At 43.3% G+C, this 24,211-nt stretch overlaps 1 protein-coding gene across 3 annotated transcripts in view; it reads left to right on the top strand.

Moving 5' to 3' along the window:
- Window positions 1-24,200, top strand: part of LOC139054917 (nose resistant to fluoxetine protein 6-like) — a 38,894-nt gene extending 14,694 nt beyond the window's left edge. The window contains exons 6-15 of one of the 3 annotated variants that reach the window (XM_070532660.1): window positions 7,547-7,729; window positions 13,346-13,439; window positions 13,897-13,998; window positions 14,110-14,275; window positions 17,607-17,686; window positions 20,111-20,233; window positions 20,353-20,473; window positions 21,832-22,018; window positions 22,521-22,675; window positions 23,915-24,200. In XM_070532660.1, coding sequence (XP_070388761.1) covers window positions 7,547-7,729; window positions 13,346-13,439; window positions 13,897-13,998; window positions 14,110-14,275; window positions 17,607-17,686; window positions 20,111-20,233; window positions 20,353-20,473; window positions 21,832-22,018; window positions 22,521-22,675; window positions 23,915-24,103 — 1,400 coding nt within the window. In that variant the 3' untranslated portion in view covers window positions 24,104-24,200. Of the gene's footprint in view, window positions 1-7,543; window positions 7,730-13,345; window positions 13,440-13,896; window positions 13,999-14,109; window positions 14,276-17,606; window positions 17,687-20,110; window positions 20,234-20,352; window positions 20,474-21,831; window positions 22,019-22,520; window positions 22,676-23,914 lie in introns of all 3 variants that reach the window. The other 2 variants (XM_070532662.1, XM_070532658.1) reach the window with 2 other exon arrangements.
- Window positions 24,201-24,211: the final 11 nt, after the last annotated feature.

The raw sequence follows: 24,211 nt of genomic DNA, 5'->3' as shown, positions 1-24,211 counted from the left end.
ATATTTGATATGTAATCTTGAACCCTGTATTCTGCAGGCTAGACCCATTCAAGAGCTAAGGAGTAGCCGGCGCCTTAAATTGTGCGTCAACATCTCCTTAGGTCATATCAGTAACAAAAAAAATGGCACCGGTAAAGTGCAGTCTGCTACCCAATTAAGTAAGCACGGCAGTTTCGTGTACAAGTGGGGCTTCCATAGCCACGAAATAATTACGTTGCCTTGCTTCTAAAGGTGTATGCGAAAAAACACCTATGCGAAAACATAGGACCGCATTGCCGCCCAGTTTAGTGATATTTATAGCTCCATCAAATAAAGGCACCTAAGGTTCATGACAGGAACTGTAATAGACAGCACTGTACAGAAAGGAAGAAATGACAAAGGAGAACACGTGCATTGTACAGTACAACGATCAGGATACCACACGTCATTTTTCAAAGAACTAGCTTATGAGTATAGTCATAAACTTTATAAGAGAACAGGCTGTACCGGTGCGTACCTATGTATTTGGATAAATAAACAAAATTATGAATCTATACTTGTATAACGTACATTCTACACATATGTGTGCCACAACGCAGCAAATAACTAATAAACTGCCACAATGAAAGAAACTATAGTTTATCGAAACATTGCTTTAAGGCTGCCACTATACAGCATGATAGACCACCGGTGACGGCGGCATTGCCTTTTACTAACTGGTTTGTGAAACGTACAACTGCTTAGTAGAGGGAACACTTATTATTAGAGATGGGAGAATATCATATTTGTCTAATACGAATGGAACACGAATAGTAAGTAGCGAGCATCCGCTCGAATATCGAATAGTCGAATTGTGCTATATGCCACAGGCAATATATAAAAATTTGGTGCAGTTAAAATAAAACACCATGTATAACGTATCCCAGCCAATTTTCGCCAGACTGCTCAAGGGAAAAAAAGATTCGAAAAACACGGTGAAAGATATAATTTTAAGACCTCCGGTGCTCGGTCGTCACGCCTCTGGCGACCGAATGTCGTAGGTCTTAAAGTCGAATAACGCAAGATGAATGGTGACTGAAAATATATGAGAAATTGCGAAAAAAATAAAGAGCTGCTGAAGAACTTGTGTCGGATAGACACGTGTAAAAGAGCCCGTTGCAAAAAAAAAACATCACTGGTTGTAGAGTACCAAATAAAACTGCTACAGAACTAGTTTGCTGCCAGTAACACTGAAGTGACCACTAGCGAAAATCGCAAGGTTGTTAAGTAGGTTTTCACCTATAGGCCTGCATTACTCAGTTTATTTTTGCGTTGCTTCACAAACATTTGCTATTGCTTCCCTTCTGATAATTTACAATGATTTATTCAGCAGATAGAACAGAAACTATGCTTTAACAACAGGTTGTTGCGAGATATTTGGTAATTTCTTAATAATCGCAATTGCCAAATAGTTTCTTTTCGAATAGGAATACGAATGGCTAGTAAAATATATTCGATTCGTATTCAAACTTCAAATATTCACCCACTCCTACTTACTATAACTCTGGATTGTCGGACGTAGCAATCAGCTAGTAAAATAGTAGTAATGGGTGTAAATTTAGTAAGTAGACCAGTTACAATGTTTTACTACCTTTTCTTCTATAATAAACACTGTGGTCACAATAAACAGAAATAGTAGTACAAACGGTGTATTTTTGCCGCTTCCGCTAATGGAAAGACAGAAAAATTTAGACTACAATAGTTTGTGCTATTTTTAGCCACCCCGTGACGAGACATGAACACGGAACGGCGCGCTGTAGACATCACCGAAAAAAAAAAAGAGGAGCACGTTAGATTACCTCCGCCTTTAGCATCGCCGGTTCTGTGAGTCATTTAATTGTCACACTAGTCCTCAACGCAGAATGCTAATATGTTTAAATAAATATAGACATCACGAAAACTAACGAGCCCGGTCTCTCACACCTTAAACCGCTTTGCATTGTGCGATTTAAAGGGCAATCTGAGCAAATTAAATTTCAGTGGGGCGATTTTCAACAGGCTACATGAATTCACTGAACACCAATATAATTAGACTTTGCTCAGAAAGTATCTCGATATCCGACCGCCTAGATATTCTTGATATATATGCAGACTAATGTGGATATTTAATGATACCTTAATTATAGCCTTGCACATATGACGCATATATTAAGACTGTTCAATTATTAACAAACAGATGCGTCCGCTAGGCGATGTCTATTTCAGTGTTCACAATAAATGCGACGCCTACACGTTGTCAAATGATGGTTGTCCCGATGCAACACTTTCTGACTGAAAGCTAATAATTACTTCCTTAAGTACAAGTGCTAAGGCGCACTGTATTGAACAGTTTAAGGTAGTAGTTCGGCGGCGTCAGCCCATTTAGAAAGCAATGCCAATACTTGCGTTGAATTCATGACATTTCACAAAGAAACACGTGCAGGCTCCGACGAAGGCGTTATTGAAGCGGGACTAGCGCAGATGATGTACACACCAGTCAAGTAAGAGTATGAGCATCTCAGTCTGTCCTGCGTCCTTAAATGCAGTGCGAATGCGTAATCAATCAAGGCAAGGGCTCAGTTTGAAGCCGGATACTCCGAAACACACTCCACGTTACGTTACGCCCCGCACTATCCCGTACGCACTCCCCATAAGCTGTGAGTATTATAGCATACCCGTACATGTAAGTATGTGATATAAAGTTTGTGAACAGGGATGAAGTACCTCAGACAGGCTGGCCAACGTTTCGATAGGAGGACCTATCTTCGTCAAAGGCGGCCTCGTCATCCTCGGCGTGTTAGTTTTAAAGGGTTAGTGCAGTGACGTCACGTGCGGGTGTTGTCGCTGGCGGCTGGTTTTAAAGAGAGAGATTACAAGAGGGAACAGGCGCTGTCGTCCGACGTCTGTGAGCCTCATTCTCGAGACGACGGGACAAGAGCGTGAGGGTGGGCATGCGGGGAGAAAAGAAAAGAAATAGAAGCAGAAAAAAAAGCGAAAAAAAAGGGGAAAAAAGGGGGGGGGCCAAGGCGGCACCAAGACACAAAAAGGGGGGGGAGTGAAAGAAAAAGAAAGAGAAAAATGAAATTTTAAGAAATACGGGGCCTTGGGAGCGTGATGGGGATGTGAAAGGTTAGGAGGTATTCAGGGGGAGTCGGCGGCATGTTTTTGAGGCATTAGAAGGGCCGGTCAAGCGGTCTGTGCGCGAGGCGCGAGTAACACAAGAGACAGAAAAGAAGGAAAAAACCCAGACACACAAACACACACTCAAAAAAAGCATGAGTTGAAAGTGACTTGAGCAGCATAGTAGTAATAGGTCGAGTAATATTGAAATAGTTAAGGTGGCGACGAGGAGTCTGCGGTGCAATGTATGGGGTGACTGAAAGGCAGCGGCATGGTCTTTCAAGGGGCACTGCCCCACGCGCTTAACATAGGTGTCGTTACGGCGGCATCCAGAAGGCGATATTCTGGGTTGAGGCGCCGAAGAAGGCATATTGACTTCGGAATGTGTTGTCGAGGTGGTTTCAAGAAAAAAAAAGATTAAAAAAAGGGAGGGGGAGGGGGAAGGGGGGGGGCGAAATCGGTATAACAAACAGGAGGGTGACGCGTGCAGAAGCGGGCGGGGGCAAGTGTACATGGAAGAAGGGGATCGTACAGTTGGTATAGACGTAAAAACCTGAATGAGTACATTAAATTGAGTAGTAGGCAGAAAAAAAATAATTTTTTTTGCTTTTCTCGAAATGGAAGAGTAGGTGAGGTTAAGAATTAAAGTTGGCTGGTGGCCTAATGTATTTTGTGTATTGGTTGATGATATGAGAGTTTCAGATTTAAGTAACAGCTTTTAAAGATTCTAAGTTGCCGCGTGCCAAATTAATTCCTGTCGGGTGTAGGCAATTAAACTTGTGTATGAGGTATGATTCCGTATACTTCCTTTCGCGAGGGGAACGGAAATTTGTTTGTAGTATATAGAGCCTTGCTTTGTCAAACATATGTCCATGTTCATTAAAGTGGCTGGCTACTGCTTTGGGTAAATTGTGTTTTGTGTCCACGCGGTGACCATTGAGTCTTGTATTGATTTGTTGTCCAGTCTCACCTATGTATTGTTTGCTACAAGCGGCGCATTCTAGACAGTAGATTACGTTGCTTGATGTGCAGGTGAAAGCCGAAGAGACCTTGTGTGTGTAATTCGACGCTGTACTTTTTATTGTAGTAGTGGATTGAATGTGTTTGCATGTAGAGCACCTGGGGCGGCCACAGGGATTGGTTCCCAACTTCTTCTTTTTCTGTAGTTTGGCGTGCACAAGAACATCTTTAAAATTAGTGTTGCGTCTGTAGACCACTCTGGGAGGGACGGGAAAAATCTTCTTAAGTTTCTGGTTGCTGGTGAGAATCGGGTAGTATTTACTTAGGATGTTATTCACGTTTGGGAGTGCGTTTGAGAATTTAGTAGTAAGAAGAGGCGTTGTTGTTCTTGTGATCCTCGGGCGGGGCTTGAGGACCTCGGCTCGATCAAGTTTGGTTGCAGCGATGTAAGCTGTTTGAAGGTCACTGTTTGGGTGGTTCCTGTTTGATAGCGTTTCTTTAAGGTGATCGAGTCTATCTATGTAGTCTTGGTTTTCAACGCAAATGCGACGTAGTCGTGTGGCTTGGCCTTTAAAGATGCCTTGTTTGCAGTGTCTGGGATGGTGGCTGGTATATTCTAGGTACTGTTGTTTGTCGAAAGGTTTTCTATACAGCGTTGTCTTTAGTTCACCATTGTCAATGTATATTGTTGTGTCCAGAAAGTTTATGCGCTCAGTTGAGGATTCTGATGTGAATTTTATTGTTGGGTGAACAGAATTTAGAAAGGCTACATATTTATCTAGACTGTCTTGACCGTGTCCCCAGATTATGAGTATGTCGTCTATGTATCGTAGGTATGTGTGGGGCTTGGTAGTGCAGCGCGATAGGAAATTTGTTTCTAGAATCCCCATAAATATGTTCGCGTAGGTTGGTGCAAAAGGCGTACCCATGCTTGTACCATGTATCTGTAGGTAGTAACTCTCTTCAAATTCGAAGTAGTTATGTGTTAGAACTAATTCAAGAAGCGACAGGTAGACTTCAGTAGAGTGTTGTGCACTGTGTTTAGACAGCGTTTGTTTTATCGAGGCTAAACCATCAGGGATTGGAATGTTGGTGTACAGCGCCGTGACGTCTAGTGTTGCGAGAATTGTGTTGTGGGGTAGTGTGCCTTTAGTATTAATGTCTTCAATAATTCTCAGCAGGTGGGGCGTGTCTTGTACAAATGACGGAAGTGCTTTTGGCAAGTCACCCAGGTAGTGGTTAAGGAATGTGGAGATGCTCTCTGTCGGGGTGTTGTTGTTTGATACTATCGGACGGCCTGGGATAATAGCAGTGTATAGTTCAGCGGATGGCATTTTATGAATTTTGGGGAAGGAGGTAAAAACGTCCGGCAGTTTTGTTGTTTGGTTTAAGAAATTTGTATTCTGATGGTGTTATCAATTCATCAGCCAAAAGTGATTTCAGCCTGTTGGTAATTGTCACTGTGTAGGACAATGTCGGATCGTTATCTAGTTTGCGGTAATGTTCTGGGTTGTTTAGTTGTCTGTAAGCCTCGTGCTTGTATTTTTCTATTGGCCAAATAACTATACTTCCACCCTTATCTGCTTCCTTAATAACAATGTCATTGCGGCAGCTCAGATTTGAAATGATATGACTCTCCGACGCAGTTATGTTTTTAGGTCGCTTAGATGTCTTGGATTGGCTTATAATTTCTTTAGTGATAGTTTTAAGGTATATGTCAAGTTCTATGGCTTGTTCTGGTTCGGGAGTCCAAGTGGATTGGGCGAGTGGAGTGGTGTCGTCCCGGTGTCTGGTGTGTCTGCAAAAAAGTGTCGGATACGCATTCGTCGGGAGAATTCTGAGAGGTCCTTGTGAAGCTCGAATTCATTTATTGTGTTGTTCGTGGGGCAAAAGTTTAAGCCCTTGCTGAGTACGGCTATTTCTTTTTGACTTAATGTTTTGGAAATGTCTATAACATTGGAGCGGTTTAGTTCTGTGGAAATTTCCTTCCTGTCTGGTACTTCTAAGCTCGAGGTCCCTCTTGTCTGGGTGTGGTGGCTGTTTGGCTGGAAGGTTGTTTTTTGATTAAAATTTGCTTTTTTCCTTTGTTTTTGAACCAATTTTCTAGATTGTTTTTCGCCGTAATGTTCTAAATCTCTCTTCTCATCTGGTGTCAGGGTTATGTTCCTAAGCCTGTGGTTAAAAGTTTCGATTTGCTCTTCGCAGTGTTCTTTGAGGATATTTTAAAGTGAAAGTGAGGCATTATGTAATGTTGTTTGCCAGTTTGCGCGATGGTGTGGTGGGAGTGTTCCTAGAGCTGGTACAGCCTTGAGTGTTAGGCCTTTAGGAATTATATTTTTATCTGTGCAGCTTGTGTAGGTTTTCAGATGGGAGGTGTAGCTCACATGTTTTTTGGTAAGTTTTCTAGCCTGTAGGAATTCGGTGCTACGTGGCATTGAAGAGTTATTGATTTGCGATGTCTGTCATTTACTTGTCTTCTTGCGGGCAGATTTGCGTGGGGTGTTTTTCTGTTTGGCCGGTTTATTATCGTATGCCTGGCTTAATTCGATCTCGGTCTCTGTTTGAGTTTGTGTGTGTGCAGGCAGGCGTGTGGGGGTCTGTGTGTAGACTTCGGTGGTGGGTTTTCTGTTGTCTGCTGCCATTGTGTCTGTTTGCATGGTGGTTGATGTCATTTTTGGTGTTATGTGTGCCTTCTGGTTCTTTTCACATTCCAATGTCTGTGTTCCAACTGTTCTTGTGTTGACTGTTTCACTTGTGCAGTGGCTTGCTTCACATTCCACTGTCTGTATTCCCTGTGTTCTAGAAGTGACTGTCGCAGCTGTATTGTTCGCGGTTGCACGTTCCGCAGAGTTGGTGGAGGTGGTATTTGAGGTGGAATTTAAAAAAGTTTTTCTGTATTTATCCTTAATAAAGGACTTGATGTGTTGGGAAACTAGCTCTATTCCACTGCGGTTCAAGTGGAAACCATCCCAAGCTAGGTGTTCGTGTGGTGCTTCGTGTATTTCTGCGTGGTGCATGGTGTCAACATTGTTATGGACGTTTTCTAAGTTGAAAATTAGTGAGTTTAGCTTGTTAATCTCCTCATTGTGTTTCATGAGTGCATTAGTTTGGTAGATTAGTGGGCGGTGTTTGTTTTGTAGGCGGGGAGCCTACAATCCCATCTGTCAGCCCCTTTCTTGTTTTTGGCCGTACATGTAAGTGTAAGGGAATAAAATTACCAACTAACTGATTAGAAACCAGTTATTTCCTAATCAGATTTGTTTATATCCGCACTCACTGCGTGCACATAATGAATCAGAAAACTTCAGTTCACTCAGAGAGTGTAATTTTTACTCATGAAAGCGTCTATAACAAGTACCATACTCCTGTGTGTGTACAATGTTCGTCACAGTATCTGTGAAGCTTGTCACTCACTGCGCTGTGCGCACAAACACAATGGATGTCTTTACAAGCTTTTCTCTTTCAGAAGCTTTTCCCTTCAAGTTCTTGTGCTGGTTCTCTGTCATTTCGAACACCCAACGCCTCTTCAATGCCAGCCAATATAAAGGAACCCCACGCGAAAATTTGCTCTTCTTCAGCGGAGCCAAACTGATCCTGTGCTTCTGGGTGGTTTTCTTTCACTCTTACACGCTGATTCAACCCGAGTTCTACCGTAAGTGAAGTTTCTCTTTTGCATCTCTAAAGCCTGTTTCACATATCATCGGTTTTGGCTCAAAAGTGGCGCGGTGGCTGTCGCAGAAACCCCAAAATCCCACCAACTCCGCTGCGATCATGAACGAAACATTTCGAAAAAATCGCAAGCGGTGACAGCGCTTGACCAATGGTACAATGCCAGCGAGCAGTGACGCGAAGGGCACGTGACAGGGGCGGTTCCGAGGCACAGAGAAGCTTACGCGATCGAGCTGGCGACGTTTCCAAGCAGGCGACATCTAATTTTTGAATCAACTGACGGGAGCTTCCATTCGCGTGGCGCGAAATTGTGTGTACGTGGTATTGTTTTGATGCAAAAAATTCTTGGCGAATTCAACCGAGTTTTCTGCAATGAATATATGACGGCAATGTGACGATTTCGTGGGCCGATTCCGAAAATTGGAAGCAGTCTATAAACATGGGCTGATGCCCAAGATAAGGCAGTTGAAAAATCTGGGCCGAACCCCAAGGTCTTGCAGTATAAATACGTAGGCCCCCCAAGTAGTGCCGTATAAAAATTTAACCAGGCTTAACCCCAGTTCACATCTACGTAGTGCAAGGCATGCTTAGTTTGGTCGAGAATGATTCTTAGGAATCATATTACTGCTTTACAGCGAATAGTTCCTGTTTTTGTGACGTGTTGCGAACCAATGCGGAGTGCAGGGTACGATGTTATCTTTTTTTTTGTCATTGTGCTACTCAGAGACCCAAGTTGGCGTCAATGAGGTTAATTGAAGAGCGGCACATGCCCATTGACACATACCCAGCGGTATATACTCATAGGAACGGCCCGCATTACCCAGTGAGCCAAGCTGGCGTCAAAGAGGCTCACTGAATAGCAGCACATACCCAGTGGCAACCCAAAGAGCCATACCCAGAGAGAAAACTAAACGTCGATGCCCGGAAAAGCTGGATCTATAGCCACAATAGCCTAATCGATCTGCACATCTCCGCATTGTAAGTGGCTTTTACTGGAGTCCGTATCTTAGAATGTGCACAAAAGTAAACAGTTTTGAAGTGTTCTATTACTGGGCCTACATGGAAATAGAAAGCGCAGTCTCCTCGTGAGCTGTATACCGACGCACGGGCCGGCTGATGCATGCGCATCACATGCCTCTTGAATTGCGCAAGATAGCGCGACGTCACGCTTTTTTACCGCCGCAGTGTGCGGCTTAACCTTCCTGAGCATGGAGGCTGCACAACAGCACACATGAACCGCGGTCGTTGAAAACGAATCTCTTGGATTAATATAAAGCCATAGTCGCCATGAATGCTCACTCTAGAGCCCAGTATACTTGAAGAGGGCTAAGACGTTAATGTTTTTGGCATTGAAGTACTATCAGCATGGGTCTGTTCCTCCTCTACTTACGAATTCTTGTACGCCTTTCAAACTATGTTTCTTCCAACTGCATAATTTAAATAACTGACTTTACACATATTTATCATATGAGTGAGCACCAAGGCAAGCGTACAGATTAGGTTTTGTTACACCTGGGTTACTTTGGAGACTGAGGTAGAAAGTACCTCGGCCATATCATTTCTCCATGTTCCGCTTGCAAACACGTCACATTTAGGCATGCTTAAGAACAGCCCACATATAATAATGCTATTCTGGCCCCGTAGCCGCAAACAAAGCAGCATTTTGTTTGCAAAATAACCGTTGAAAATTAGCATCCCTTGTACTCGAGAAACGATTAGCTTGCCGGCCACTGTTGTCTTAACTTTTTCCTGTTCAATACTGCGACTGGCAGGCACGTACCCAGGGTGGGGGGCCGGGGGGGCCTGCCTCCCCCCACCAGAAATTAAGTGGCATAACCCCCCTCCCGGCCCACACAACCACTCCTCACACACATTCCTAAAGCACCGACAAATCAATCTATTCGGCGGTCAACGTTTTGCTGCCTTTTACAGCGAAAGCTGTATATCACGAACCTTCCTTAGTTTTTTAGGCGTCCGTCAGCAGAAAAAAACATCATGTGGGCCGATTCTGGTGATGGTGCAGAAAGGGTCCGAGCTCAATGGCACATACTCCTGTGGGCTCGGGAAACCGTAACGTGCCCTTCGGGATCTTCGGAATGGGCCCACGTATGGGGAGTGCTCATAACGCCTGCTTCAACTCCGCCGCGGGTCGGACCAGCATTGCACTACTTTCGGGATGGATCCACGTATGAAGAGTGCTTAACGCCTGCTTCATCTCCGCCGCGGGTGGGCCCGCTGTTGCACTATCTTCGGGATCGGCCCACCTATAGGGAGTGCTTAGTGCCTAATATACTTCACCTCCGCCGCGGGTCGGCCCGGCCTTGCACTACAGCACCGTCAGGATAGGCCCAGTATGGGGAGTGTTTAACGCTTGCTTCACCTTTGCCACGGGTCGGCCTGGCATTGCACTATCTTCGGGATCAGCCCACGTATTGGGTGTGTTTAACGCCTGCTTCACCTCCGCCCGGGTGGGCCTGGTATTGTGCTATCTTCGGGCCGACCCCCGGCCGAGGTGAAGCACTTTGCATTTCGTTTGAGAGCTTTGTCTGTCGTTAGCTTTCGATGCCATTCCATCTTCACAGAGTGGAAGGGTTGTCAATTTTTTCACTCCTTTTGTATGGCGGTGGTTATCGGCATCTCCTGGGGTGTTAAGGCCAGTTTCCTCATTGATTCGGTGCCCGCGCGATTAACTCGAGATGAGTTCAGCTGTCACCATCTATTCAACAACCACGCGCATAGTTATTGCTTTGTTAGTTCAGCCTTTTTTTTTTCTTTAGACTGATCCGGGGACCAGGAAAGGGATTTCGTTCGTAGTCAGCTGGTCTGCATGCTCGTGGAACAAGTTCCACCCGGAGAAAACGCCAGTTGCGTTTAACGTTTCCTTTGGCTTGATTATTTCCTGGAGTGAGGGCTCGCCGCGACGCTGGCAGATCCTCGGAACCATATACACGTGATATGGGTTAGATAAGGTGGAAAATAAAATAATGCGAAAGAGCGTCCATCATCGGACCCTGGAATAACCATTAAATCCGTAAACAATATGGCTGTCACCCATTAGCTTGTCTGGCTTTTCCCTAATTGTACAGTACTCTTGTGCAAAATTGGCAACTGGAAACAAGAGCTGCAAGGAGTTGAGAAATTAAGCGATCTACTAAGGGAGAGAGTCAAGGCAACAGCCCAACAGGAAGGAAAAACAAAAAGTAAGAAATTTAACCGTTGTTTGTGAGAATATTTATGGATCGACATATTTTTATTTTAACAGGAAGTAGAGAAAAAGCCGCCAGAACTGGAGGATAATTCCGTGTGTTTTGAATGATGCTTATACATTTATCAGTCGAGCCACCTGACATAGCCACTTAATAATAATAATAATATATGGGGTTTTACGTGCCAAAACCACTTTCTGATTATGAGGCACGCCGTAGTGGGGGACTCCGGAAATTTTGACCACCTGGGGTTCTTTAACGTGCACCTAAATCTAAGTACACGGGTGTTTTCGCATTTCGCCCCCATCGAAATGCGGCCGCCGTGGCCGGGATTTGATCCCGCGACCTCGTGCTCAGCAGCCTAACACCATAGCCACTGAGCAACCGCGGCGGGTGACATAGCCACTTCTCTGCTGTGCTAATGTGGGTGTTTTTCTGACCTACCACGGTGGGCGCAGTACGTCTAGAACCGCAGCGTCCTGCGCTCTACGTGGTTGTACGGGACTGGCGGCCACGTATTGTTACGCAACTTCCCAAATAACAACAGGAGTTGGTTTTGGCACTAAACTTGGTAAAGCAGTAAACGAGAGATCCAAAGAGAACTGTGATTGTTTCGCAAATACATATTTCTCTATAATTCTTCCAGAGCTAATTAAAGAAACGGTACTAGAAATCTTTATTTTAAACTTTCTCTTCTTTACTTGTTATTGGCAGTGTTCTTCCTGCGTTTCTTTCATGCGCGAGTCCATTTGATGTGGTTCCTTGTTTGTAAAGTAAAGGAGAGGTGTATCTCACAGGTACGCCTGTGAGATACACCTTATTTCAATTCTCTTTTGCGGGTTTAGGCGTCTTTATGGTGAACGGTGGGCACTATTCACATTTGTACTTGTTAAGGTACCCCCCCCCCCCTCCTCAGTTGCATAGGAAAGTTAGCTTGGGTTGGGGGCCCCCTACAAAAAGAAATCCTGGGTACGTGCCTGGTGACTGGAGTATTTCATTTACTGTACCTATATTACCGATAATGAAATACTTCTTGTTGCCTAAAGCTCCATGTAGACGCATGAGGCAGCTGATGTTCAATGACGCGGAGTTTATGCAGTGGCGTCGAGGCTAAGTCGGGTAGAATTTAAATATGATAGCGAACAAAGTTCTGCATGACGACCCGAAATTGTTCTGGAGTCCGCCACTGTGGCGTGCCTCATAATCACACCGCGGTACTGGCATGTAAAACTAAAGAATTTAAGTTTTTAATCATTGCTTCCGGAATCATCGCTGTTGAACTGCCATAACACGTATAAGGTCACAATAAATAGAAACATCTTATTACAAGTGCCGTACTGAAAGTAATGGTCAACTATTTCTTTGTACGCAAGCCTGAAAGCTCATTAGAATGGGAGTATGACAGTACATGGTGCCACATTTTTTTTTGCAATCATAGAAGGCGCTTTGGCACCGACAGGTTATATAATCTAGCCACCGGTACGCTAAACAAAATACCGTGCTTTGATAGCGTTTCCGGCGAAAGAGCAAATTTATGTTGCCGAAATTCACATAGTGCTTCAGCTTGTGTATGGCTGTGTGCGAAAGTGGAGGAGGCATTTTAGAGATGGCCATACGCCCATTGAAGACGAGCCTCGCGTTCATCTCTAGGCGTGGCGCATTTGCTCGCCCAGTCCTTTAATCTGCGCGTGAAGTAATATTGTCACACAGTAACCACACCCCGGGCAGAGTGTTAAAAATATTCATCATCACGTATGCTTGGATCGTGTTCCCTTCTTTGGTATACTACACTGCTGTGACAAACCTGAAATGGATCTTGCTTCTGTCACGTACGCCCTTGGCGACGTGTTAGGTCAGCTAAGCACTTAGCTTGCCGGTTCGGCCTTTGGTAGTTCTGAAGGATCCCAGAAAATTGGTGCCACTCATGTTCTTCGAAGCATGGGGAATATGATATAAATTGTATGAGTGCAATAGAGGGGAAGCGACCTTCCTGGAAGACAGTAGCTGTACCGTATTCTATATATGGTCAATGTGTGCGTAGTATACTACGCAAGATTGATATTTGGGTAATATGGTCTTGGCACGGTCGAGTAATTAACGGATGGAATTATTCAAAAAGTGTTTCAGGGTTTTCTTCATTTTATGCCCAACTACGAAGCATTACAATTAAGACCCCAAAGAAACGGGAACCTATGCTGCTTAACATAATCAAATGAAATCACTTTCAGCCGCAAAAAAAAAAACATTTTTTATGGCGTTCTCTCGTGGCTGCCAAGAGAATCTGTACTGCAGTAGACGAAACCGATAGACCACTGTAGTCAACTAGTTATTTCGTTAGGTTAAATCTTTTGAAAGTTCGTTTCCTAATTCTTAAATTACTTTACTTTTTACAGATTCCGGCTTCAAGATATTTGACATGGGAGACCGGGTGTATTTTCAGTTAATAACAAATGCTTTTTTGTCAATTTCCAGCCTCTTCTTCATTCAGTAAGTTGCAGAAGCTCATACCTGCTGCATGTTCCTCGATGTCGTGATATGGCGAGGTCATTGTTTGATTTACCTGCGTCAGACGCGGCCAGTTGTTGAGTCAACGGCTAAGAAAATCATTTTTATAGCTTCCTTCATGATTCTGTTTGCGTTCAACGATGCAGCGCGACCATGTCCGCAAGAATGTATGGAAGAAGCGATTATTTTATATCATGTAAATATCAGGTAACATTCAGCAGTGAATATGGAAATATCTGCAGGCATTCCTGGCATTAAAGCTTGAGTTCAGCTTTTTCATTCATAGGTACTACGAAAAGCATTGGTGTCAAAACGAAGGCAGCAACGCTTTCGTTGCCTATATATGACACAAATACAAATGACGACGGATTTTTCTGGAGTGCCAAAACTAAGAGAGTCAATTCCTGCGGCTTTACTCACACAATCCTTCTCTTGGCAGAGGATTTACGTTTTCGTACCTCGTTAATGTGGGCCACGAAGCGCTTCCTGCAACAAAGTGCTTGCGTTCTTACTTGCTGATTCTAGTTCATCGGTACATCAGGTAAGACTCCTGTCAGAGTTTAATGCCCAAGTTACTCCTTTTAAGCAAGCCTGTGCTTCTTAGGACTGCAACATTGCTGTCGTACGCAGTCTCTCTTTCTTTGAATTCTAGACTGACTGTCCCCGTTGTGATTGTGGTGTTCTTCGCATTCCTGCTTCCCACCATGGGTGAAGGGCCCGCTGACCAAGAACTCTTTTCGAAACAAATCGGCAGGTGTGCAGAAAAATGGTGGACGGTAATCACGCACACGAACAACTTCAACGCGCTCAATGAAACCGCAAGTATCAGTTACTTCATTATGACGCAATCACACACACACTCTCTCTCGTGCACTTGGAGGGGTCAGCGAAATCTTTGACCGAAGCAGTCGCCTCTGCAGATATGCGGCTTCCCTTCTCTCGTTTGTGCAAGCGCGCAGAGTGGTACGCGAAATGCTCAGTATGCTCGGATACTCGTTTGAAATCATGCGGTGCTATATTTCTTTACATTCAAATAATGACTGCGTATTTTAGCCGCACGTTTCTCTCAGTACACTGCAGCCATGTGCCCGAGCTTCGCCCGAGCTGCGATGTCACCGCGTCCAGTGAAGTCATACCGCAACGAGTGTTGCGTACACATAAAGCAACACTATGGACCGATATTTATTTACATTATTAGATTACATTTCTGGAGTCACCATGTACAAGGATTTCCTTTCTGCGATCCTATACTTTGGTTATCATCTGTCCCGCTAAATTGCCGATACTGGCGATCAGCTGGAGTGTGGCTTTGCGCGAGCCAACGACGAAGGGCCAAGAAGAAATAGAAAATTAAAAGAATGCTTACAAGGTACGGTCGGTAGAACATAGATTTTTCTAGACTCCCAGAAAGCCGAGGATTGAAAGCCACATTGGGCTCGAAAACAAAACAACAAAACAACAAAGATATGTGGGGGCGCCAAATTGAATTTCCCGCACCTGCCCTGCGTTCGGTCATGGAGATTTTGAGCATTGCCTAGAATAAATAAATAATCATGTGTGAATTCAGAAGGATTGCAATGTATCGATACGTGGGCAAGGGCTCAACCTGGCAACATCAGATCACTGTTTCTGGATGAAAACTGCCTGAATAAGCGAACACATCTTCATTTAGACGGCATGGCATAAATACATTGAAAATGCCGTTCCAGGACAATTAGAGACACGTGTAATCAACGCTCTACTAAAATAAATTACTCTAGCTACAACGCTAAAAGAACATGTGGTTCTCCTATGGGTTCCAGGTCACTACGTAATCAAAGCAACTGAAATGGCGGATGTAATTGCAAAAGCAGCTCATGAAAATTCGCAAACACCCCTTATTCCCTTATCTCAGTCCGACAGCCGGCGATCTTTAGGAGGCCTCAAGCGAGTAGTCTGTGTTCAAATGATTTACAGAGAGCACAAAGGAATCAATCTTATATGAAGTTGACTCACATCTCGACCACCAGCTAGACACTCAGCTTCCACAATGCGTAAATACCCCCTCATATCGTCTCCGCCTCGGAACTGCTTACACCGAGCACTTCTTATTCCGAATTAAGCATGTGGCCTCTCCAACATGTCTGGGTGGTCACGAAGATAAAGATGTACACCACCTACTTGACTTTCCCAAGCCCACCACACATGAACAATGCCTTGAATAAGAACTGCGTTCAACTAGCTCCCAAAGGCCTTTCTCACTTACCAAGGTGTTAGGTTCATGGCCTTCAAAAGTGCATCACAAAGCCATAAAAGTATTTCAATACTTCTCTGAAGACGCCGTCACTCGTGACGATTATTGACTGTACTGCATCGTGAGGTATTATCTCGTTCGTGCATTTAAACCATGTGTACGCCAAACATCCACGGACTTCGTTGCAAATGTGAACTCGACAGAGACTTAATGTATGCAAGAATCTACATTTATTTTTGCCCTATATTATGAATCACGATAAAAGGAGTAGCCGTTGCCAGATAACGGTGGCAACAACGCTGTTTATTTTTATCTAGAGAACTATATCATCGACGTACGTGGCTTGAAAAATCTACAATTGCACTCGGATACTCATTTTATCCATTAACAGTAAGCCTTTTTCGACAAGAAAATGCGCACAACTTTGTGAGAAGAAACAAAATTTACACTGCTATGAATACGAGGCTTTTAGTTTCCATTCAGTGTCCCAGGAGGGAGTTGGCAAAATTTCTATATCTACCTCGACGTCCACGTAGCGTGTGTCACATGGCATGACGTGATGCGATATTCAAATTGAACTCGGCGGTTGAGAACTTTCCACGTGGCGTTGTTTATGGTAATGAGGGGAAAAAAAGGAGATTAGGCGCGGCCGGCGAGATAATCGAAATACACCAGGCGGCTGTTCGCCCCGCCTTCTCCTAGATGGCGCTACTAATAGAAAGGCTCCGCTTCAGATCATTTGAGCCTAGAAAGCAGGGGCGTAGATTAATTCGGAAGATTTCTCATCATAACAGCGTTGTAGTCCTTCAGCTATGGCTTATATTTAACTACTAATTGCGCAAAACTGTGGAGATTTTCTTAGCCTCTTTTTTTTTCGCAATATTCTTGAGAACGCTTCTGTTCTTTAATTCGAGGAAACCGGCTTACAGGTGCATGATGACATTCAAATTTAACGGCGCATTTGCGTGAACTTCTGCTTAAATGTATTGAGAGAAGAGTAGAGAGAGGCGGGGGGGGGGATGAGAGGAGGCGGGATGACTCAAACGCAGTGAATGCAAAAACGTGGGCTACAGGGCCTCTCTCACTGCAATGCTTTTCCTGCGTAAGCAAAGGGATTGCGATCGGTGTAGATATACGCGTGACAATCTGTGTTGCTCGTTTGGTTTTGGTTTTGATTTTACGTTTCTTAACGTAGGTGGAAGTTATCGTTTAACAGTTATTTCACTCACACGAACAGAGCCCTTTAAGACGGCGCGGATGCATGATCTCCTGATAATGCGTCTGATACTTCGACATGATATTACCGGGCTAAACAGCACCACATAAAAACTTGCAATGCAAGCGACCAACCAGAGCCCTCACGGTGGGTGGGCAGCGCATATGACGCTCCTTCGTAATGTATTGTTTAAGAAAACTACAGCACGTGCTGCCCTAGTAAATTCATGCTGGTAGTCGCCCTTGGCGACGTTTTTCCTCGATGATGTTAATTTTGTGTTGCTGTAATGAAAAAAAGAACACATTTTACGATAGAACAAGAAAGTTTTAACACCACAAGCTCTGCGATATGGTCGTATTATTAGCACCAATTTTCTTTTAAACCGCCATAGGGGATTCATACACCGTTTGCATAACCTGCCTTCGTTCAACAGTGGTTCAGTTAGTAATAATAAATGGCTGCTTATAAATATTAGCATTAGTGTTCTGCGTGTCGAAAGAAAATGTACTCCTCTCCTCCACTACTTTGTAACGTGCATCCTACAATAATACAAAACCTTGTTACATATGGTTTCCTCATATGAATGAGTTCCTGTGCATATCTCCGAACTTGGTAAACTGAATAGAGTAATAAGAGCAGTTGTTTGCAGTAGTAAATATACTGTTTGATGTTGAAACGTTTGTCTTCCCGTTTTTTTCAGTGTTTAGTACACCTTTGGTACGTCAGCACAGAGATGCAGCTCTTCACCCTCACGCTGCCATTCACCATGCTTCTGCCTAGGTACGCTAACCGCTATCTTTACTTGTTGTCAAGAATACAAAGAAAAATATAATAACGCTTCAAGTGACTTTCTATTTTAGCGAGTTCAATATTTTCGCGCTTTGAAACAACAATCCAGCTCCGGTATTGTTGACAACACTCATGAATACTGTAAAATGTAAAGTTCCGATTCGTATACTGACGCTGCAATAGTTCCTGTTTTGAACCAGTTCACTGAACACAACAGCCGGTTGCACGCAAAAATTAAATACTCCAAAGGGGTTTATTTTCTTCATGCTTTTTTTTATTTTAGTGTCCACAACCAAAAAAAAATCTCAGCGATATAAGATATATTTTTTCTACTGACTGTATCCTACTGGCCCAAAAGGACAATAAAGATGCAATATTTGACGTACCTGGTGGAGTTTAAAATGCGTTTTATATTTTCTTTTAATTGCCACCCGGTTAGTTGTTTCGCTTAATCCGGAATTTTTCGATACAGATAAATCTTTTCGCACTTATACGTAATATACCGTGATGCCCTTTCTTTGCTAGCTGGAAACAACGGTTAGGGGAACCATGAAGTAGTATCGTTTCCGAGCTTTCTACTCCTCATTTGCTTCCTAGCAAACCTCGCAAACAAAGCCTAGGTAGTGCACATCGCACCTCATGTTCACATTACACGGGGTGAAATCACTTTAGTTCAAAGTGTAAACACTTCACGCATCATTCCACATTACACATGCTCGAAACACAGAGCTTTCCCCGGTGTATCCCGAGAGACCATAAAGCTATCACTATAGGCGCGTCGCAGTCACCCGCTGATCGCGGCGCCACGATTTCTTTTTCTCGATCTCTCAGGGTGGTGACGTTTAGTTCAGGGCTCGTAATCTCTCGTAATACAACGTGTACTCGTATGACGACTTCCTAGCTTCAATAGCCGGTCATCTATATGTATTTGAGTTCCCCGCAGACAGATACATACTAAGCTGTCAGATCTAACTGTTCCTTATATACAGCGATGTCAAACTTCGTGCCCCATTTATGCAGCGGCGAAATGTAGCCTGTGCATTTTTTTTTTCTGATAGAGCGCAGTCGCTACCGAGATATCACACTCTTATTTCGAATCAATGGAAACACAATTGTGTTTTAGACTTTTGTTTTGAGAGTGCGAATGGTTACAAATGTCTCGCCTTTGTTACTTTGTCAGGTCAAGTGGTTTCTTTTGCTTTTGATTTCCCCTGCAAATCCTGCTTAGCGGAGTTATTGATACGACGAAGTAGTGGACTTGTCAATTTTGAGCTACTATATTATGCATATAAATATCTAATGTGCTGAATTTTACGTTTACTTTATCACTGCACAGAAAATAGTGCTATGCAATTGTTACGACTTTTTTTTTATCCCATTCTTTTGTTATGGCGTTCCTCCCGTCACATGCAACTTTTACATTTTGATGTTAACTATTTTAAAATCATAGGAGACAGCTCGTACCGCAAATGAGGTGCTGGCTCCGCATTGTGCATGATATGTAAATTGTATTCCTGTCGGAAATTTTCTTTTATTCTATTTCTTGCCACTGCGAAGGTCACTTCTTACTTTCTCTTTTCTATATCACTGCATCTCCCGAGTTTTATTTTTAGCTATCATTTCGATATAGCGAGCTTTTTAGTAGCTGAACTTCCCGCATTATCGCAATAAATAATTACGCACAGGAAACTCTTGAGATTTCAAATGACTAGTCGATAATCTGAACTGCTGCGCTGTGCACATCGCAAGCTTTAGTAGTAGTTGTAATAATAATAATAATAATAATAATAATAATAATAATAATAATAATAATAATAATAATAATAATAATAATAATAATAATAATAATAATAATAATAATAATACGGATTTAATATTCTAAGGTGGGGACATACTGGAACATGAGTGACGTCGTAGTAAATAGCACTGGATGATCACCGGGGGTTCCTTTACGGTGCTGCTAATGTGAACAGCCGAGAGATTTCGCACAGCGCTCTCGTTTGGAATGCGTCCGGTGAAGTTGGCATTCGTTTCCGTAGCTTGGTGCTGAGCGAGAGACTACTTCACTCAGTCAGTCACCGTGGCTGCTGGCACAAAATCAAAGAGCGCCCTATTAGATTGCATCTTAGCAGTCTGCAACATTAGAGAGTTTATCTGTCTCTCTCGCTCTCGCTTTTCCCACACCTAATATTTACTCTGCTTCTACGTCCCCTTTCATCCATCTCTTTTTTATGAGAATTGTATTACCCAAAATGTAACTTGCTTGTTATTGCGTGCTTCAGTACCCTTCGCAATCGTTCGAGTAATGTGAATTCGATGAACAAACACACATGTGCATTAGTGGACGGTTTCTTGTGTTTGTGCACTGTCCTGCCTTTCAACAGCAACAGATAACCTGCTAATTCGTGCTTCCAGATTTCCGAAAACAACTGTGACCGTGCTGCTGTTGACTGGAGTTACCTGCAGCACTTACACGGCCTTCCGCACATTCTTTACGAATCTGCTTTACGGCATGACAACTGGCACGAACGATGGACGGTACCACGGTGTTTGAAATTTAATAACTGATTTAGTGTTAATTATTTCGTTTGGGAACTTTATCTTTATTACTTGCACATGATGCTTAGAAAAACTAAAAGAGGCTTTGTTTTTTTCAGGCGCATCTTCAAAACTATAGAGTTGATTTATTTTAGACCAATAACCCACGTGGCGACGTACGTAAGTGGAATCCTGGCAGGGTACCTGGCTGTGAGATACAAGGAAGTCACCATATCTGGTGTAAGTATATATATATATATATATATATATATATATATATATATATATATATATATATATATATATATATATATATATATATATATATATATATATATATATATATATATATATATATATATATATATATATATATAAGTGTGTGTGTTTGTGTGTGTTTGTGTGTGTGTGTGTGTGTGTGTGTGTGGTGTGTGTGTGTGTGTGTGTGTGTGTGTGTGTGTGTGGTGTGTGTGTGTGTGTGTGTGTGTGTGTGTGTGTGTGTCTTCGCGCACCTGAGGTATGTTAAACTTCCGTCATGTGTTAATACAAGCGGGCTTGCGGCTTCCCGCTGAATTTTGTTCATAGCCACATCTTGCAGTAGCATACCATGACACGTGAGTTTTACGCTCTCTTGACATAAAACAGTCGCCTTTCAATATCTATGAAAAAACTGAAAACTCGGCTTTTTACAAAGTGGGATGATTTTTTTTTTATCAGCCTCAGAAAGGAACGATTACTCCTTAAGTAGTGGTAACCACAGTATGGCCCCAGAACTCAAATCACGTCTACTCAACGCCTCAAATATTGCATTTTTTTTCTATTTCTTTACTATCTTATACACAGTGCACGCAAGTTTCTTGAGGCATAAATCACGAATCTGCGTAGCTGAAGTGTCACGGTGAAATGTTGCATGACTTAAATTTGAATGAACCAGACTTAACTGGAGCAATTGTTCCACCTGAGCATCTCTCACGCTATGAGTAAGGGTGTGTTCCACTAAGGGTTCCTCAACCCGCTGTCGTGGAGAAAGGCAATTAACAGGCGCAGGCCTCTTTTTTTTCTGATTACTCCAGGTCCTTCCGGCAACATAGTACTATATACGTCTTGAAAGCGCGCGTGTGAAAGACCCTTCTTCTGTAGACTGTGAAATACCGGTTTAATTTCGTGATTGAACTAGGGGCCCAACCAAACGGAATGTTCCAGATAACCAATCTCACCCGACAATGCCACAAAACTAGGAAGTGGATCTTGCAGTCTTAATAAGCATGCCTTCATGTAGCGGAGCCAGTTCTAACTTGAACGAGGAACGTAGCCTCTTTTCGAATTAGTCCTTTGACCACACAGGGTTGACATGAAGTTCGCTGGAGAGTCCTACAATGAACACGGATTGCGACCTTTGTGTGCTGCAGGTTCTTCGGGACTCGCAGATTGGGGGCGCATGACAGCGCTTCACGGATCAGCGTCAGCTTTCGCATTAACGGGCTAACCTACTCTCTTTCAACACCACCGCCCATTTGTTGGAGCGAGCAGATAACGATTTGAAATTGTCTTTGACATAAGAAAATGGTGTTGTTGTTTAATCTCTTTCCTTTGTGCAGATCACTCAAGCATTGCTCTGGCTGATGTCAGCCGCAGTCATGAGCTTCATTTTATTCATCACATTGCCATGGAATCGGGGGCACTTACCGGACCCCATCACCAATGCTATATACGGAGGATACCACCGGCTCCTATGGTCACTGTCACTATGCTGGCCGGCTTACGCCTGCGCTACGGGCTGTGGAGGTGTGTATAGTGCGTTCTCATGAACCTAAGTGAGGGCGGAGACGCGTTGCAATATGCCAGAATGTGTTGTGGTACCTAAAAACACTGACGAAACCCTGAGCATGCAACCAATCCGCGGAGCATCCTCGCTTTCCTCTGGCAGATTGGGATTGAGGAAATCCGAGCTCTTGGCTTAGGATTTCGGTGGCAGCTGCAGATCGACCAATGGAAAACGCTGGGAAACGGCTGGTGTAATTGTGAAGTAAACGCAGGGAACACACTTAATGAAATCACATTACTCTTAAGGGCAATGAATTGCTGTAAAATTCGATGATCGACAACAGGGTGAATTGAGGTGCTCGATTTTCGTTGGTCACACTCGTACGGCATGACAGACTATGAAGGCGCGTCCGCCGCTTGGCGATCAATGGCGCTGGCTAACATTGCCACAGCTTAGCTTGTGCACGATCACCCAAGAACACCCGGACAGGTGAGTCGAGGTGAGCCTCTTCATCGGCTCAAGCCAATCTCGCAGGCATGATAGCCCGGATGTCATCGTGGAAAGGGTTCGTGCCCCTCGCTAGGCTCACGCAAGGTGTGTACCTACTTCAAGGCGTGTTCCTTCTTCTTCGGATGGCGCTCGTAAAGACACGCTTCAACTTGGACGACTTTTTTCAGGTAAGATACGCAGATCTGGGTATAGAGACGCTTTGGCTTCAAGAGCACAATAGCTAAACCGTTGGCAAAGGGAGCTTCTGTAGTCGCAAGCCTGGCAGAAGGCTGAAGAGTGGCTTTGTTTCTTCCTAATTATTTTTTCGAGTTCCTTTCTCAATGTCATATTGCGTTGACGGCGATTATGCCCAGTAAATTTCGATACGAACATCTTATTTCTGGAGTAGTCATGCTGCCTCTCTAGCGATTAATAAGTGAGGAAAAAATCGTACAAAAGACTATTTGACATGAATTGGAATGAGCTAAGTTAAGTCATTCAGGTGAAATAAATTCAGCTGATGCTAATAAGAACACAATTAATAAGACCCTCAAAGTATTTCTGTTTCCTTTTTCTTGTCTTGCTTATTTCTTTCTTCGCAAGAGAACGTTCAATAAACACGAATACTTTTCCTAGTAATAATAGTCCTAATAGTCCTAATACCTTTCCTAGTATAGTAAGCAGAATTTTCTGAAATACCACCTTGCCCAAGACGGTGACTGCTTAGTGAACTGTTAAAGTGATCACAAGTGCAGTTATTCAATTTACTCTTTTATTTACTGAATCCATGTAATGCATAAACTAGACTGCACTTTCGAACATGTGTATGACCATAAATTCTGATTTAACTATGAGTTTCGCTTACATGTTCTGGGCGCTTGTCTAGTCCAGGAATATATATTACCGTTCTCAGCACGCACGTTCCTAATTTATATAGTCCGCCTGACCTATGTTATTTGCACACATTCCGCCTGCTATAAAGTTTATGAACGTAACAGTAATATCTTCACTGCCATAATACAGTTAACTAAGATGAAAATGCTTCATTCATGGAAGTCCTTCCATACCAGAATGCTATTATATCTTTTGCGTATTGCTCACAAATCCTTCTGTACTTATAGCAAGATGAAAACACCTCTGATATTAATCAGAGGTGCTTTAGAGAGAACTACGTGATGTTGACCAGTTATCAGCAGGGTCTTTGCTATCGTCATCAGGAGAAAATTCGAAGTAATGTGAGTGCAGGTCCTTATTGTTATTCTTTATGCCTGTCTTTTTGTTTTCAGTTTGTAAATGTATATCGCTTTCTGCCCAACTCTCAACAACGCTAGGAAATGCTGTCGCTTCGGTCTCAGGCCCCCATACTACAGTTGACATTGCGTTTCTTGCTTTTTCAATAAATTGACTTTTTGGCATTTTTCTTTCAGCTTACGAACACGCTGGGAATCATAGGCATCAGTTACTGCTTCGCATACCTGCTCTTTCTTCTGTGTGATGCGCCCATCGAAAATGTTTATGAGCACATTTTCGGCAACAAAGTTCCTGAAACTTCCCAGCCTACAATGTCCACTCCCAGGCCACTACAGACAAGTGACCAAATCCGACGGCTTCCCTGAACGTTTTCACCTAATTCTATGAGCTTCAATCCAAGTGAAATCCTTGGGTCATGAGCTTTTCTTGTACATCAATGGTGCCAACGAGTGGTGGTAAATAAAGAAAATAAT

Source organism: Dermacentor albipictus, chromosome 1, assembly GCF_038994185.2.
Source record: "Dermacentor albipictus isolate Rhodes 1998 colony chromosome 1, USDA_Dalb.pri_finalv2, whole genome shotgun sequence".
NCBI lineage: Eukaryota > Metazoa > Arthropoda > Arachnida > Ixodida > Ixodidae > Dermacentor > Dermacentor albipictus.
The sequence above is the reverse complement of the archived record's forward strand: the minus strand, read 5'-3'. Positions and strand labels throughout refer to the sequence as shown.